The sequence below is a fragment of the Pinus tabuliformis genome, chromosome 9, assembly GCF_031772625.1.
Source record: "Pinus tabuliformis cultivar Carrire ecotype Pingquan chromosome 9, CPIR1, whole genome shotgun sequence".
In the NCBI taxonomy this organism is placed as follows: domain Eukaryota; kingdom Viridiplantae; phylum Streptophyta; class Pinopsida; order Pinales; family Pinaceae; genus Pinus; species Pinus tabuliformis.
This window is the reverse complement of record NC_142307.1, coordinates 1,893,426,594-1,893,444,694: the sequence shown is the minus strand read 5'-3', so window position 1 is coordinate 1,893,444,694 and position 18,101 is coordinate 1,893,426,594. Positions and strand designations below refer to the sequence as shown.

Below are 18,101 nucleotides of genomic sequence, written 5' to 3'. Positions count from 1 at the left end.
CTTGTGTGTGTTCCTGATGATCCACCTGGATCACCGATTGCGGGGTGGGGGTGCTCAGCTTTGTCGAGCCCACCATGCTCACGGCGAAATTATTGGTTAATTTGGCTGACAAAAAGTATTAATCTTAAAAAATATATATATACTTCATTAAACTAATTTAATATGAAAATTTTCAAGGAAGAAAATTTAACTGACCTTTCAACTGCGATAATTCTTCGTTGAATATGTTGTTGATACCAATGTAGCTACTCCACAAATTCACTCCAAGTCTTTCAAAGAACCTCAGAAAACCTTGATGTAATGTGAGTAAGAGTGATAATGGAATTTAGTATATAGGGGAAATTACAGAGATGTTTTACCATACGGTGAATGTGGTATTAATTATTTTTAAAAAAATTTAACATATTAATTTTTTATGGCGATGAAGGAGAATATAATAAAGCGAATATTATGGAATTGTTCTACAGCGGGGTGAAAGTGGGATTAATTTGTTTCAGAATGTATTATAAAAATTAAAAAAAAAAATTGTTTAGTAAATATGATATACTTTGACTATTAAATAATTTAGGTAGAAGTTGTAGTTTACAATTTTAGCTTTAATAATTTATTTCATAAAAAAGTTTAGTTTACATTTTTCAATAAATTGTAGAATAAAATAATGAAAGGAAATAAATCTAACAAATTTTTGGGAGGGAAATATTTCGCGAAACTTTTTGGAGGGAAAATTTCATTCTCTAAGCTATATAATATCTTTACGAGACTCTCCATTTGTATCATTCAACATCTTCTATTTGAAAGGGATGGATTGTCCTGATAGTGAAGTTTCGATTTATACAGCATCAACATTTTCATCGCGTAACAACTCTATTCATATGGATGAATATTGCGGGAATTCTTCCACTATGAATAGAAAGTCAATTCTTCCACTTAGTCTTGATCCTAAGGACTATGAGAGCAGCACTGATGAAAAAGGGGATGGAGAATTTCAAATAAATAAAGAGTCACAGATTCCACTTAGTCCGATTTCGAAGGACTATGAAAGCAGCAGTGATGATGAGCTTGATGACAAATTTCAAAAGAATGGAGTGTCACGGTGTCTACTTAGTCCTAATTCTAAGGACTATGAGAGAAATAGTGATGAAGAGCATGATAGTGAAGTTCAAAAGAATGGAGTGTCACGGTGTCCACTTAGTCCTAATTCTAAGGACTATGAGAGCAACAGTGTTGAAGAGCATGATGACGAATTTCAAAAGAATGGAGTGTCATGGTGTCCACTTAGTCCTAATTCTAAGGACTATGAGAGCAGCAGTGATGAAGAGCGTGATAATGAATTTCAAAAGAATGGAGTGTCAAAGTGTCCACTTAGTCCTAATTCTAAGGACTATGAGAGCAGTAGTGATGAAGAGCATGATGATGAATTTCAAAAGTATGGAGTGTCACAGTGTCCAGTTAGTCCTAATTCTAAGGACTATGAGAGCAGCAGTGATGAAGAGCGGGATGATGAATTTCAAAAGTATGGAGTGTCACGGTGTCCAGTTAGTCCTAATTTTAAGGACTATGACAGCAGCAGTGATGAAGAGTGGGATGATGAATTTCAAAAGAATGGAGTGTCACGGTGTCCACTTAGTCCTAATTCTAAGGACTATGAGAGCAACAGTGATGAAGAGAATGATGATGAATTTCAAAAGAATGGAGTGTCACAATGTCCTCTTAGTCCTAATTCTAAGGACTATGAGAGCAGCAGTGATGAAGGATAGGATGATGCACTTAGTCCTAATTCTAATGAGTATAAAGGTAGCAGTGATGAAGGACAGGATGATGCACTTAGTCCTAATTCTATGGACTATGAGAGCAGCACTGAAAATGCACATGAGGAAGAATATCCAATAAACATCGAGTCAAATTTTCCATTGAGTCCGAATTCTAAGGACTATGACAGTAGCACTAAAGAAGGGGAAGATGAAGAATATCCTCCAAGTCAGTATTTGAAAAGCACAGCTGATCATAGTGTGGATAACATTTCTCTTAATGATGATGAAAATCCTTATACAAATGATGATCCAATGATGGAGATGTTGCCAAGAAATATTGTATCGAGGAGTAGGAGCAGACCTTTTCGTATCAATGCAAGATGTTCTATTTATATAAGGGGTAGAGCAGAATATCTGATGAGAAGAAGTTCTATCAGCTCACTCATTTCAAGTGAATGTTTCCAAAAAGATTGCTTGAAACATATGGATTTCAAATTTGCATTAGAGAGCAGGGAGAGATATTTGTCAATGAATAAAAGCATGCAAAATTCATATTAAGTTGGGTGCATGCAATCTACATTGTCAGGTTATGATTATCATATTAGGACTTTATTTATCTATAGAAAAGCTTTCAAAATGTTTCATTCGATTGGGAATTTTTGTCTTTCGAGAATTCAAGAAAATTTGGAAAAGGATCCCACATTTTATTCTGAAGTACATCATAAAAGACAGTTTGGGCCATTATCAAATACTGCAATGTCATGGATGAAAGATTTAATTTCAAAGCATGGAGAGTGTATACCAAATAGAGAGACAATACATATTCCAGATAATTTTTCAAGACGAGAAGTCTACAACTTATACAAAGAATATGCAAAAGGTGTTGAGGGACATGGTCGGTTTATTACATATCAATATTTTGTGAAGGTATGGAAGAAAGAATTCAACAATGTCTGTATTCCTAAGAAGACAAGGATGGGGATTTGCAATACATGTGCTTCTCTTAAATAAAAAAGGGACAAATGTGAAGGGTCAGAAAGAGGTAAGCATTCATAACTTTAACTTTTAAAATTGTATATTCATCAAGTATGAAAACATATTTCTTAATGGCTTTCTTTTATGCCGTGTATATTCAATTGTCAAAGAACTTTAGGAGCATCGCGAACAACAAACAAATGAAAGGAAAAAGTTGTACAAGCATCGAAAGAAGTGTTATGATAATCCGAATAAATATTTGGGTTTGATAATTGATGGTATGGACCAGAAGAAAACACTTTTACCACATTTTGTTCGCACACCCAAAAATTTACAGGAGGAAAATTTATTCAGTATCACTTGGTCAGTTGTATGGTCTTCAATGGAAAAATGTTGCCAAAGGTGTACTTCACAGCTCCAAATATTCATAATGATGCAAATCTGACCATAACCATAATTCATGATGTGCTTTCTCATTGGTCTGGTAATCTTCCTGAAGTTTTGTATCTACAATTGGACAACACTTGTCGTGAAAACAAAAATCAGGTTGTTTTTGGATATCTAAACATGCTTGTTGAATTGAGAATTTTTCAGAAGGTAAAGGTTGGTTTCCTTCTTGTTGGGCACACTCATGACCATATTGATCAGATGTTTAGTCGTTTTTCAGTCACATTGAGAAGGAAGGAAGTTGGGAGCTTGCCATCATTAATTGAATGTATTAAGAAATCATACATGCCAGAGCCTACTTTTGATGTGTTGGAAGAAACTGTTGACATGTGAAGGTTTATTATGGGATCATATGGTAGGGGGAAATGCATTGAACAACTTAATGACATTAGCTTTCAACATCAATTTCGTATCAAAAAAATGATGGAAAAACACTAATATGGGGCAAGAAATATTCAACTACTGCAGAATGGGCACTGTCATCACGTTTGCAATTTTTGAAGTTCATTCCAGATCATCCAATATTTGAATCAAAACTATTGTTATTACAATCAGTTGGTGAAGTTCATAATGCACGCAAACAAAATAGAGATAAAAATTATTTTGATTGCCTAGAAGAAATTAAAATATATATATATATATATATATAGATATATATGAGTACTTTGACATTGCTGATTCAGTTTGGTGGGAGTCATTTTTCAATAATCAAAGTGGTATCATTTCAACAACAACAAATGAAGATATACCTTTGAAAAATCCATTTATTTGGCCGCAAAATGTGTCAAATGCACATGAGGAAATAAACATTGTTGAACAGCAACAATCTCAAGGTATTATTAATTCTTCATAGGAAAAGGAAAGAGAGATGTATATCGGTTCCAGAAGATCTCGTGCATAACGTGAAGCCATGGAAGACCTTTACAGGGGTTCAGTACAGGATATTAAGGAGGGTTGCATGATCGCAGTGCTAGCAGATGGAGATCCCAATGGCTATCCATTCTGAGTTGCTAAAGTTATAAAGTTCTTTACAGAAAACGAGGATGTTACAAGTGTTGAAGTACATTGGTATGCCACAAATACACACCCATTCAATGGTGTGTATAAGTTAGAGATGGTAGTTGACAAAAAAATGGCGGAAATATAAAAAGAAAGGGTACGAATATAAATCGTCGCCACACAGACATATTAAAATTGGAGGATGATGACATACTTGTTTATGACTTCAATTTAACAAAGAGAGGAACTCTTCGCTTCAAGACGATAGAGATTCTGAAAAGGTTGTTACCAGAAGGAACAGTGTTGAGATGGGAGTCTGCTGAAACTAGTCATAGATCTAGAAGAATTTTGAAACTTGAAATGATGGGCATGCATGTGGACTCAGATGGGGCACTAATTGATGAAAGAGAAGAATATGGAACATCTTCATCAGCATCCAGTCACTCATCTAAATATGTGAATTCTGATGGTGTGCAAGAAAATATGAGTGATTTTGAATAATTGTTTAAGACAGTTTATCTAACCGATGTATGCATCGTATCTTGAAATAAAATTTTTGATTTCCATATGGTGTTAAATGAGAAGTTAAGAGTCATTTTTATTTTGTTGGATCATTTTACTAGCATTTTTTTTTAAATTTTGAAAATTGACCCTAAAAAAATCATCGTTCCAGTATAATCACTTTTTCGTTTTCAAGCTGTATTTTGCACGAAAATTTCGTTTTCACTGCCATTTTTAAAACATGTTCAAAATTGTCCCTAAAAAAACCATCGTTCCAGTATACACACTTTTTGTTTTTAGCACTGTTTTTGATATTTTTTTGGCGTTTTTTGGCCAGAGTTCCCGTTTTGAATTTATAGTTCCCGTTTCAAAGTTTACATTGTTATACCTTTGTACATATTGGTAACATAGTATATTTTTGTTACTTCATTTCTTTTATGCAAGTGTGCCTTTTCCTTTCATTAAGTGTGATTTACTTTCCAGTAGGTGTGATTTCAATCCTGCAAGTGTGGTGTGACTTCAATTCTGCAAGTGTGGTGTGATTTCATTTATGCAAGTGTGGTGTGATTTCAATTATGCAAGAATGATTTCCTTTCCACAAGTATGAATTCCCCTATGCAAGCGTGATTTAAATTCCTTTGGTTTGGATTTAGTTTTATTTATTTTCTTAGTTTCAATTGCAGTAGATTAATCTAATCTTAAAGATAACCACCTAGTACATATAGTATAGGTATACCTCGTCAGTTTATGAAACCCTGACTTGACAAATTAAATGTCATGGATTTAACTCACAACTAAATCACCTAACATTTTGCGTTGTTGTCGGGGGATTGTATACATACATGTTTATGTTGAAGTTTATACAACTCATTATAGTTGCATTCATTGAGAGATGCATGGTTAAAAGCATATTAAAATCATTTTTCATTTTAAATTTCAATAATTTTTCAAAACTTCGTACTAATCTATCTGCATGATAAGAATTATCAACCAATTGGAGTAATTCATAGAAAATTAAGGAGTTTGAAGAATGTCCTTCCAAGAACTCTCTCGAATCCTAGCAACAACTGGGATATCTACTTCTCAGGAAGAGTATATTTTAACTGCATTCAAAAAATTGTCTATATCTCCACCTCCACAAGAGGATCTTCAAGTTTCTTTTGATTCCTCTTGTCATTTAGTTGAAGAGAGTTAAGAATCATGCAATACTTTTGATGGGGAGATACAAGTAGAATCTAAGATTGAGGAATACATAATAAAGGTTGATATTCAAAGTGCTTTAAACCAAGAAAGGAATTAGCAATGTCATGGCCTTATTGAAAGATGGTTCCAATCAAGGATCAAATCACCTTATTTCTTAATTGCATTATCAAAATAATTGGTTTTTCATGCTTTGATGTGTTTTAATGCATATTTTTAAAAACTAAGTATGAATATATTTTTACTCTTGTTACACACATGGTTACACTAGAAATATGCATACACTTGATCAATTCTTCTATTTTCAGTAGAGTAGAGTAGAATGTAATTAATGAATAAAATCAAGCTTGGTAATGTTTATTTTTTCTATTTTTTTATAAGTTTTTAAGTTAGATTTCATTTTATTTGAAATTTTGTTTTTGGTGGCACAATAAGAACCACCCATCTCACTAATCAATTACATGAAGATGTAGAAAGAGAAAAAATATTTGAGAAGGAGAATAAAAGTTTTGAGAGCCACAATTTGAATTTAGAGATCAAATCCTTTTGCTTTGTCTTTTAATTTTACATTATAAATGAATAAAGAGCTTCAATATTGTTGAGCATGCTCTCTTCTTGCACTCTTTGCGATCTGGAAGATCAGAAAAGACAATTGAACAAAGTTAGTTTTTAAAATTTTGTAATAAAAGCTAGATAAGAAATCTAAATTCATAATCAAAATTAGAAAGCTGAAATAGAAAAAATAATGTTTCCAATGGATCCAACATTGTCGAAAACCCCTGTTTTTACTCTTTTTTCACCTCATTTGGCCAAAAACTGATAAAAATATCATTGTTTTTAATTTTTATCCAATTATGTTTTTAATAAGCCTGCAATTTAACCCGGCTTGTGCACCCAGAAAACAAGAACATTGCACGAATCTGGCCTTCTCGACTGATGATCGGAATTGTAGGATGGTTTTAACTGCCCCCAGATCCTTCGCGCCCATGGTCATATTACGATGCATAGGACCAGGGGCTAGGGCTTATCCCCGACCCCTTTCCCCAAGTGCACTCACATAAAACTTAAATAAACAAATTTGGATTACAATTAAAAAAGAATGATATAGTGGAATTGGTAAGGCGCTTTGATTGTATACATGACGTCTTGGTTTCAAGTCTTGTGGAGGCTATTCAATCACACAAAACTTTTAGCCCACCGAGGATGCCACATGGCAACCAATGGTTGGTCCATGTGGCACTTCCTCATTGGCCCACCGCAGCAAAACCGTTGACCAATCAGAAACAACCACGTGTCAACCAATAAATAGTTCCAAGTGTCAAACACCCATTGTCAAATGAAGGTCCAATATAAACTTGCCAAGTGTCATGACCCAGTCAGCATATGGACTGCTGACTAGGCATTCCTGTAACTCAAAAATTCATTTTTTTTTGTTTCACAAAACAATCAGAACGCGATTCTGGGAGCATCTGAAATCAGATTTCAGTGAAACAAAATGCATTGGATTCAAAGCGAACAGATCTACGCTTTGGTGCTATTTTAAAGACGATCCAAGAATTCTGAATTTTGAGTATTTTCTTGATCCACGAGATCATGGACAAGGGTGGAGCGCTAGAGAAAAAGGACAAACGCAGTTACAGACTTAGACTTTCATAAAAACCTAAAAATATTTAAAAATCTAACTACAATAATTGAAAAACCACCATCTGAGTCTAATTGTAAGTTGTAAAGTAGCAAGGTAGTGCAACGATCCGTATTTTTGGTAGCTGCAGAATCGGCACAATTTAGTAACTTATGCAAATTCTGGTTGTGGTCTATTGATGAGGCATTAAGTGTGTGGAGAATAGGTCTCAAGCTCAAAATTGGTTAGAAACACAATGAAGAAGTTACCAACAAAACAATAACAAGTGATCCATGGGATTGATCAGGTAAAAGTGCATTTAATTTTTCGTTCTTGAATTTATTTTATTAGTATTTTTTTTTTTTTTTTTTCTGTGTATATATGAAATGAAGGGGGACTAATCACCTCTCTCTTTTGATAGTATTACATTTTATTGCAGAAATTGCTAAGCTTTTGCAGGTTCCAAGACAATGAAGGAAGATAAAACTATATGCACGAGTCTCTTTTTTAAGACCAATTTTCTTTCAGAAGGGCATGATCATTCAATGTAAAATCAGGTCCACTACACCATTGCTACTAAACACATACCAATTTTACCATTGCTACAAATTTTTAGCCTACAGTGGATCCATAACTGTCCATCTCCCTACTACCAAAAACTCGTTTCCCTTTGCAATCTCCATATTTTCCTGCCTAACTCTCACTCACACTTAACCCAAAAATAAAGTCATTCAACTCCCTTACAAAACTGAATCATCCCATTTTCCATTTCCTTCCCATCAAATAAACCTTGCTTCAATGCAATTTTTTCATCTATAGCTCTTCAAATTATTATTTCATACTCGCGTTATATGATGGAGGATTCACTAAGGCCTTCCTTCTAACAATTTTTGACCCATTGACTCCAACACATCATTTGGGATGAAAACGAGAGATATTTCAAGTACTTTGAGGCTTGCATGCTTTAATGGAAAGATCTCTTGCCAATAAACAATGGGAATACACAATGTCCCCTGTTTGTTGGATCTTCTAGGTGAATCAACTATGACACATCTATTCATACCTAATAAGATGTACTTAAGCATCTTTACTCTCATTGACATCAATGGTGAGTAGTCTCGTGTTGGTTAATGGCATTCATTAATGGCCAATAATCCAACAATTTATTTTCTCTGTTCGACATCAAAAAATTTATTCACATAGATAGTAATTATGCCATCGAGTGGGAACGAATGAAGACTACACGATTTCAACAGTTTGCAACAGCACTCAATTTAGCATCCATAGCAATAAATATTTCAATCTCATCCTCAATTCATGCAACCAAGAGAAAGAAGAAGCAAGATAAGATTATTTTGCTTCATATTCCATGATCCAACAACAACAACCACACTCTTTGATATACATAACTTGTCAACTTTTGAGGAAAGTGAAGGTACGTAATTTTCTAATTTTTAATCATGTAATTCCTTAAATGCTAAAATCTTGATTTTGGAAAATCCCTCACCACATTCATATTTCCTTTCTCATTTGCAAGAAAACTGAAAATACCTTAAGTTGGGGGAAAGGGATATTCACATTTCATGCCACATGTTACATTTCATTTCATCCTAACCAACATATTTTTCCCAGCCAACTATTATTGCATTTTGATTCAAAAAGTTTATATGTTTTGCAATGATCATTGATGAGCACATTAAATGGCTAACAACTGCTATGGGAATTCTCAATGTTTTCAAGTATTTTGATGCAACAAAAATGATAAAAGTATTGTTACACAATAACCAATACTCATAAAATTTTGGTTGTTACACGAGAAGCAACCATAAAAAAATATATATATGTTGCAATCAAATACATTTCAAAGTACACTTTGCAAAAAGAATAAAATTCTCAAATGATATGATTATGAAAAGTTAAAAGAGAATCAATACAAAGCCAAAGCTCATGAAGAAGCAAACCATTTCAAGAACATAAACTTGTGATTAAGTGAATCAATGCAATAGTTGAATGAGGACATGAAACATCTTCAGTTGGGGGGTATGTTGGGTCTCCAAAATGTCATCCACTTTCACCTTCATTTCCATCATTTTACCCTCATTTTGTAACTCTATAGCCCCATAACCATACATTAAGTAACCATTTTCATCATTACATGAGTTTATTATTATTATTTTCCAAGTCATTAATTTTAATTATTTTAAGTGAATTTGTGATTAAATGTTAGGAAATTAACATATTTTCATATATATCTAAAAGTTTATGAGTTTGTGATATTATAAGCCTACTTGGAGATTTTAGAAGGGTCTTGCTTGGCCATCCAACCACAAATTCGAATTTCAAATTCCAACTCATGAGGATTTGTGGATTATTTGTAGAAGATGTGGATCATTAACTATGCACATACAAAGGAGAAGAATCATGGATGAGAGGATTTGTATCTTAAATTTGTAGGAGATTGGTTATAACCACAAGAGATAAATGTGGATTTGGGAGAGATCTAAGGATATATATTTATTGTATAGTTATCCTTAATTTTTGTATAAATAAGAGTGCACCCTTCATACAAAGGGTTGTCAATTGTAAGTAACTAGTTAGTGTTGTTGTTAGTGTTAGTGTTAGTTGCTAGTTGGAGGTTCCAAGTTCCATCCATGTGGTTTGTAATGTGAGGAGAGAGAATAGTTGTAATATATTGAAACTTATTTTATGAAATGCATACTGTTATCTATGATAACCCCTTTTTCCCTTTGTTTTCTGAAAACTTTAGCCGCAGTGATCCATTTTTAACTCTAGCCGTAAACCCTTTGTTTTTCCAACTCTAAGCCCCGTTTCCCCCATTTCCCTTTTAAATTTCTTTAAAACCTTAATAAAACATTCCGTAAGCCTTTTAAAAAGTTGGGACTCGCAAGTTATATCACAATCAATCCTTTCCCTTATGCAAAATCATATTCATCGTGCCCCTCATCTGCTTGCAATTGTGATATCACAAAACACAAAGTATTTCTTCCGTCACTGATATCACACTTTCTCCTCGCCGATTGCGATATCGCATAACCCTCCCCCCACCGATTGCGAGATCGCACGTCTTCCATCAATATCGCATATCGTAGTTTTTCGCCGATTGTTATATAGAAGTCGCGTTACCACTCCGCCCGCTGATTGGGATAAAGACCCGCTCACCAATTGCGATAAAGACCTTCCCGTTGATCGCAATATTTCCTCCTCCCCTCCAATCACATAAGGTTTCATTTCTCTGCCGATTACGATATCACAATCGGGGATCGCACATAATTCCCTCCTCCACTGAACTCCCTTCCGACTTGTGATTGTGATGGATACGAAAAGTTATGTATTATTGTTTTGAGTAATTTCAGATCTAACTTATTGGAAAATCACCATAAAATCAATGTTAAACCCTTTTTCTCTTTCCGATGGATTATTACGATTGGGATCACCACAGGCCTGGATCAATGGCCCAGATCGAATCAGCCTGGAACAACGACTTAGATCAATGAATATTAAAATATTCATTATGCTTTAGCTCAGTGGGATAACGAGGATGTTTTTTAGCAGCATGGTCATCAAAGAGGACAATGAAGGTGTTTTTCGGCAAATATCCAGCGGCAAGGTCATTAAAGAGACAATAAGAAAACATAACAGAGACATAGTGGGATAGTAATGGCACTTTCAAATACGTTTCAAATAGCATGCCTATTAGCAGGATAAACATATTGCTCATTTAAAAACCTAGAAACAACAAAGTAGAATTTGAAAGGCTGGATGCTCTGAGTTTCCACAAATACAGTGCCAACACTACAACAATTTTATTTTCCTAAAAATTGTAATTGTTAGATAGGCTCTGTTCATACGACCTCCATTTATATTCGAATTCTATTGTAACAGAAATCCATATGAAGTCTCAAAGTTTTATTAATAATAGAGGAATAGGTTTCAAGAACATTAGATTGAATCTGGCCCAAGTGGAAAGATATGTAAAGAGATCCTTCTCTATAAATAAGTAGATTTCTGACTCTAAGAGGAGGTTGATGGGTAATGTGAGAGACTAGCCTTCTATAATATTTTGTTATGGTTATAGAAAATATGCAACACTGTTTTTTGTACCTGAGATTCTTATTATGGATTTTATGAGTTTTTATTCTATAACTTGTTATTAGTTTTACATAGTATCTTGATTACTTGGAAATCTGTCAAACAACTCCAATTTCCTTCATTTACTGTGTATGACTGTGGGTGTCCGTTTGTATCAGTTTTAAAGCCATATATATGCCTCAACTTCCATTAAACACTATTGTTGATCATAATCTGTTTTAATTTAACTCCATGCCAATGGTGGCAGTCATCACATTTTTCTTCACAAAAACAAAATCATAAAAAGAGATCAAAGTTAGTCATCTGAATTTTGAGTTTATCACAAGTCATTCTACAAATATTTTGAGAGAACCCTCTCAGATTGGAAAGGACTAACTTTCAGTTGAAAGTTGGTTTGAAATAGTTACACTTGGTTGAAGGTTGATACAACCCAACTTGTCCCAACCAAGTGATAACATTTTGGTGCGTCTGTCGGGAGTTCGAAAGTTATATCATCCTCGATGTTTCATTTCAAAAACTAAGCTCTTGAAGGTAGCAAGAGATCAGATTGTTCGAGGTTGCATTTCTACCTTGGCGACTCCACTGGTACTCTCAACTTAAAGGTGGCTTCCAAGAAGATTCATACGAGGAGAAATCCAGACCCTAATCCACCAGAAATAGTTGATGATCCAGAAAAAATTCTCAGAAAAGATGCTAGCTCATCAAAATTAGGTACTTCATTTCTCTTAAGATCTACCTCATTACCCTCTGGAGATATTCAATATATTGAAGGTATTAGATTTGATGAAGAGTATAAGCCTATATTACTCAGATCTAAATCAGAGAATTATTTACCAAAACTAGAGCTAGATTCTACTTTTGAGACTCCTAAAGAAGTTAAAGATAGGTTTTGGGAAATTGTTGCATCAGAATTGTCACTTGAACAAGAGTCTTTAGAAAAACTAAAAGAATTTGATCCTTTTGAACTTTTGTCAAGAAAAGAAATTAGTTTCCCTTTACCTGAAAGAAGTACAAAAGTCTCTATCACTAAAGCCCCTTCGAGTACATCTACTTTCATCACTACCCCTACTAGTTTCATTTTTACCCCTCATGTTGGAATTTCTGCTAGTACTTCTGCTATGGCAGGCCCTGCTAGATATGCTCCTCTTATTTTACCAGTCGTACTTCATGACTTACCTCAAGGGTACTCCACTAGAATAAAAACTTTTGGAAGTGAGGAGGGGATAACTGCAGAACAACATGTTGACCAGTTCAATGACTTTATAGACCTAGAAGAGGTAGACTATGAAGATGTTAAAATGAGGATGTTTGTGTAGAGAGGTGAAAAAATGGTTCAAAGTTTTAGCCCCTAATAGTTTACATTATTGGAATGAATTAGAAGATTTTTTCTTAAGGAAATGGGGAAGTAAAGCTATTCATGTACAAGCCTTGATTGAATATAATAATTTGAAGAAAGCTAGCCACGAATTAGTGCAAGATTTTTCAAAAAGATTCAATAAAGTCTATAATTCTATTCTTGATCACATTAAACCTCCTTGAGGAGCTGCCAAATTACACTATGCTGAGGCCTTTGATTATGAGTTTTCCATCCTACTGAGAGAGAGAGAGAATCTGCTACCTTAGCTGACATGCAGAATGATGTTGTGAAAGTGGAAGTTTATATGGCTATAGCAAAGAGATCTAAAGTGGTTAAAGGAAAGTTAAAGGTGGAAAAACATCCTTCCACCTCTTCTGATGTTAAATTTGATACCATGATGAGAACAATGGAAAGACTCATGGATAGATTAGCCCTTGGAAATAATCCTCCTACTACACAACCTGAGACACAAGTTAGAAATCCAAACTTCAGAAGGGTTCAAATCCAATAGAGGCAAAGAGAACAGAGAAATCAGCCTGACCAACAAGTTAGGCCTCCTTTCCATCAAAACCTAGTAGATGATGAGGAAATTCCACCAGAAGTCCAAGAAGATATCATTCATTGTCTGGATGAAGATGAGAAAGGAATGTTTCTAACAAAAGAAGAACATGATGAGTCTTATAATGACTTGCATGGTGATGAAACTGAGCCACAATCAAAATACTTAGAAGGCTATTAGCATGTTATTCTAGAGATGAAAAATCAATATAATTTGAGAAACATAAATGTTCCTGTAGTTGCAAATAAAAATCAGCCTAAGAAAGATGCTCCAAAGGTTGCAGAACAAAATAAAGAAACCCTTGCAAAGGATGTTGAGAAGACACAACCAATTTTCAACTTGGAGAATGATATCTCAAAGATTAAGATTGTTGTCCCATTTCCACAAATAATAAGAGTCATAGAATATAGAAAGTGTTAGAATGCTTAATGTTGAAGTTGGATAATATGATATTTTGAATTTTCATAAAGATCATCCTATTGTGTTCCTAGGGCCAAGAGCAGAAGATCAACATAATGAAGAGGTAACACCTTTCTATGTGAGTTTAAACATCCATGACATGAAAATATAAAATGCTATGTTAGATTCAGGGGCACCATACATTTGAATGCCTGAGGTCATCATGGAAAGATTGGGTTTAGACATAACCAGGCCATACAAAGACTTGTTTTCATTTGATTCAAAAATGGTGAAATGAATAGGTCTAATCAAAGACGTGGTTGTTTCTTTAAGTCAAATTCCTACTAAGACTATATTGATGGATATTATTGTGGCTGATATTCCACCAAAGTTTGGCATGTAGCTATCAAGATCATGTTATGACAAACTCAAAGGAACCATTCAGATGGATATGTCCTATGCTACTATCCCGGTTTTTGGTGAACAAAGGAGACTATATAGAGAATCTAGGATGGAATATATGGCTATCAGCAAAGACAAACCTCAAAACTTTCCAGTATATGCAATGGATACTAAATTGGGCTCATCTATACTCTTCAATGAAATCACCAACAACACAGAAAATCAACATGTAGAAAAGGAGCAGCAAGTTGAAGAAATTGATAGGAAAGGGTGGTGGCACATGAGCTTTGATGGTGCTGCAGGAAGAGATGGAGCTGGTGCAGGCATATGGATAATTAGCCTGGGAGATGAAAGTAAGTTTTTCTCTTATAAACTCAATTTCGATTGCACAAATAATATGGCAGAGTATGAAGCATTGGTTTTGGGTTTAGAAGTCTTGAAGAATTTAGGTGCTAAGAAAATCTCTGTTTTTGGTGATTCTAAATTGATCATCAAACAAGTTAACAACACCTATCAAACCAAGGATGTTAGGATGAGAGCATACAGAAATCTGATTCTTGAATTACTAGAAAATTTTGAAGAGTATAATTTCACCATCAAGCCTAGAGAACATAACATTGTTGTAAATTCTTTGGTTGTTTCAACAAGTTTATTTACAATTCCATTTCATTCCAGCAATAAATATGAAGTTGAAATTAGGAATAGACCTGCTATACCTGATAACATAATAAACTAGAAAGTGTTTGACAATGATCAGTAAGTCAGAAATTTCTTAGAATTGAAAGAAGAATTTGAATCTATTCAAGTTGACCAACAAAACATCATTGCTGAAACAAAATCCAATATCGAAGTTGTTCAATTGAAAAGTAATTGTATTCTAGAAGGACTAATTCCTCTTGAGAAGTTATTTGACCAAAATGATGTGGCCAAAAACCCAAAGATAAAATTTGATGATGAGGAGGTTGAAACTTATAATCTTGGTACTGCATAAAATCCAAAGAATGTCAAGTTATCCAAATTTCTTTCTCTTGAGGAAAAACAAAAATATCTAGACTTGATGAAGAAATACATACTAATATTTTTGCATGCATCTATGCCGATTTGAAAAGCGATGATCCAAATGTTATTCAACATACAATACCAATAAAAGAAAATGAAAAACCTTTCAAGCAAAAATTGAGAAGGATAAATCCATTGCTTTTTCCATTGATTGAAAAGGAGATAAAAAAGTTGTTTGAAGCAAAGATCATAGTACCATTGAGGTTTTCCAAGTGGCTAGCTAACCTGGTGCCTGTGAGAAATAAGAATGGAGAAATTAGGATATGCATTGATTTCAGGAACTTGAATAAAGCTTCATTAAAAGATAATTATCCACTTCCCAAAATGGATCATATTTTGCAAAGCATTGTAGGGTCACAAAATATGTCTATGTTAAATGGTTTCTCAGGCTATAATAATATATTGGTACATCATGATGATCAAGATAAGACACTTTTACCACACCTTGGGGAACATTTATGTATGCAAAGATGTATTTTGGACTTATGAATGCAAGGGAAACTTTTCAGAGAGGTATGGACATTGCATTTGCAGATGAGATAAACAGGTCTGTAGTAGTATATTTGGATGATATTACCGTGTTTTCTGAAAAATAAGAAGAACTTCTCAAACACTTGGAAAGAGTCTTTCAAAAATGCAAAAAATTCGGTATTTCTCTAAATCCTACTAAGAGTATTTTTGCTTTGACAAAGGGAAAGGTATTGGGTCATACTATATCAAAGGAAGGAATAAAGATTGATCCAAGTAGGGCTTCTTCTATCCAGAAAATTTGTCTGCCCAGAAATAAAAAAAGAAATCCAATCTTTTTTAGGCAAAGTGAATTTTGTGTGAAGATTTGTTCCTAACTTTGCAGAAATTGAGAAACACATCACAAAGATTCTTATGAAATATTGTGATATTAAATGTACAGCAGAGGCTAAACATTCATTTGAAGAAACAAAAAAGGCTCTTACTCAGGCTCTAGTCCTTATAAATCTCAATTTTTCAAAGCAATTTCTGGTTTTTACTTTTGCTTCAGAACACGCAATTGTTGGAGTATTGTTGTAGAAAGGAAAACAAGGTTATGAACAACTTATTTCATTTTTCAGTAGAACACTTGGAAATTCTGAATTGAAATATAACATCATGGAGAAGCAAGCTTATGCTTTAGTGAAATCTCTTAAAGATTTCAGGGTGTATGTCATTCATTCACACATTATTGTCTATGTACCTAATGTTATAGTAAAGGACCTATTAACTCAAGCTGATCCAGATGGTAAAAGGAGTAAATGGATTGCTACTATGTTGGAGTATGATTTAGAAATAAGACCTACAAAATTGGTAAAAGGGAAAGGGTTGGAAAAGTTGATGACTCAATCAAATTTTGACTGTCAAGATATTAATTTTGTAGCAGAAAATTCAGATATAATTGAAGATGAAGAGCTAATTCATGTTGAAGAAAAGTTTACAATGTTAGATTGGTATAAAGATGTTATCTTTGTACTACAAAATCATAGAGATCATCCTGAACTAACAAAATCAAAATCCAAAATTTTCAAGTTGAAATCAGTGAGATATTGTATTTTGAATAAGTGTTTGTATTGGAAAGATTCGGGTGGAATACTTCTTAATTGTTTATTGGAAAATGAAGCTGAAAAGGTGATCGAAGAGTTTCATAAAGGTGATTTTGGAGGACATAATTACCAGAGAGAAATCATGAATAAGATACTCAGAGCAGGATTTTATTGGCCTTCAATGTTCAGAGATGTATACAAAAAGGTTGTTGCTTGTCATGAATGTCAAATATTTGAAGGGAAAAGGAAGTTACTCTCATTACCTTTAAAACATGTTTTTGTGGAAGCCCCTTTCTAGCAATGGGGGTTATATTTTATTGGCAAAATACATCCTACTTCTTTAGGCCAACATCGATGGATCTTAGTAGCCACTAATTACTTCGCAAAGTGGATTGAAGAAATTCCCACAAGACAAGCTACAATTGCAATCATTATTAGATTTATGGAAAATAACATCATGTCAAGATTTTTCTTACCCATGAAGTTCATCACTAAAAATGCTTAGGATTTCAAATAAAAAAGGATGGTAAGTTTTTGTAACCAGTATAATATTACTCTTGGTCATTATACAACTTATTACCCCCAAGTTAATGGCTTAGTTAAATCTTCGAACAAAAGTCTAGTTAGAATCATCAAAAAGATTTTGCAGGAAAATAAAATTTCATGGCATTTAAAGCTTAAATTTTCTCTATGGGCTCACAGAATTTGTATTAAAAGATCTATAGGAGTTTCTCCTTGTGAGTTAGTCTATGGAACTAAAGTTGTTTTTCCTAGTTCGCTTGGAGTTCCGGTCATGACATTGTTGCAGGGACTAGAGGAAGAACCAAATTCCATCCAAATGAGGATCAACCAACTAATTGCTCTGCCGGAAAAAAGAGAAGAAGTTTACAACAATCATCAACAATCTCATAACATAATAATTTTTTTTTTTGGCAAAAAGATCAAAGCAGAAAATTCCAGTCCTCAAGATGTAGTTTTGAAGTGGGAAGCTAAGATTGAAGATAAAGGAAAACACAACAAGTTTTGAGACTCTCTGGAAGGGGTTGTGTAAGATTTCAGCTTATCATGGGAATAATACATTTATATTGCAAGATATGGATTTCCAACTATATGACGGAGGACCTGTTAATGACAGGTTCCTCAAACATTATATCTCTTGATATAGTTG

General features: G+C 33.9%; 1 protein-coding gene across 1 annotated transcript; it reads left to right on the top strand.

Moving 5' to 3' along the window:
* Window positions 1-16,505: 16,505 nt before the first annotated feature.
* Window positions 16,506-17,231, top strand: LOC149156510 (uncharacterized). The gene has a single exon (XM_089444771.1). It carries the CDS (start codon window positions 16,506-16,508, stop codon window positions 17,229-17,231), a length of 726 nt encoding a protein of 241 aa, XP_089300897.1.
* Window positions 17,232-18,101: the final 870 nt, after the last annotated feature.

Bases quoted from the DNA above. Each gene is read 5' to 3' on its own strand.
- LOC149156510 (XM_089444771.1), top strand. From the start codon at position 16,506: ATGGAGAAGCAAGCTTATGCTTTAGTGAAATCTCTTAAAGATTTCAGG.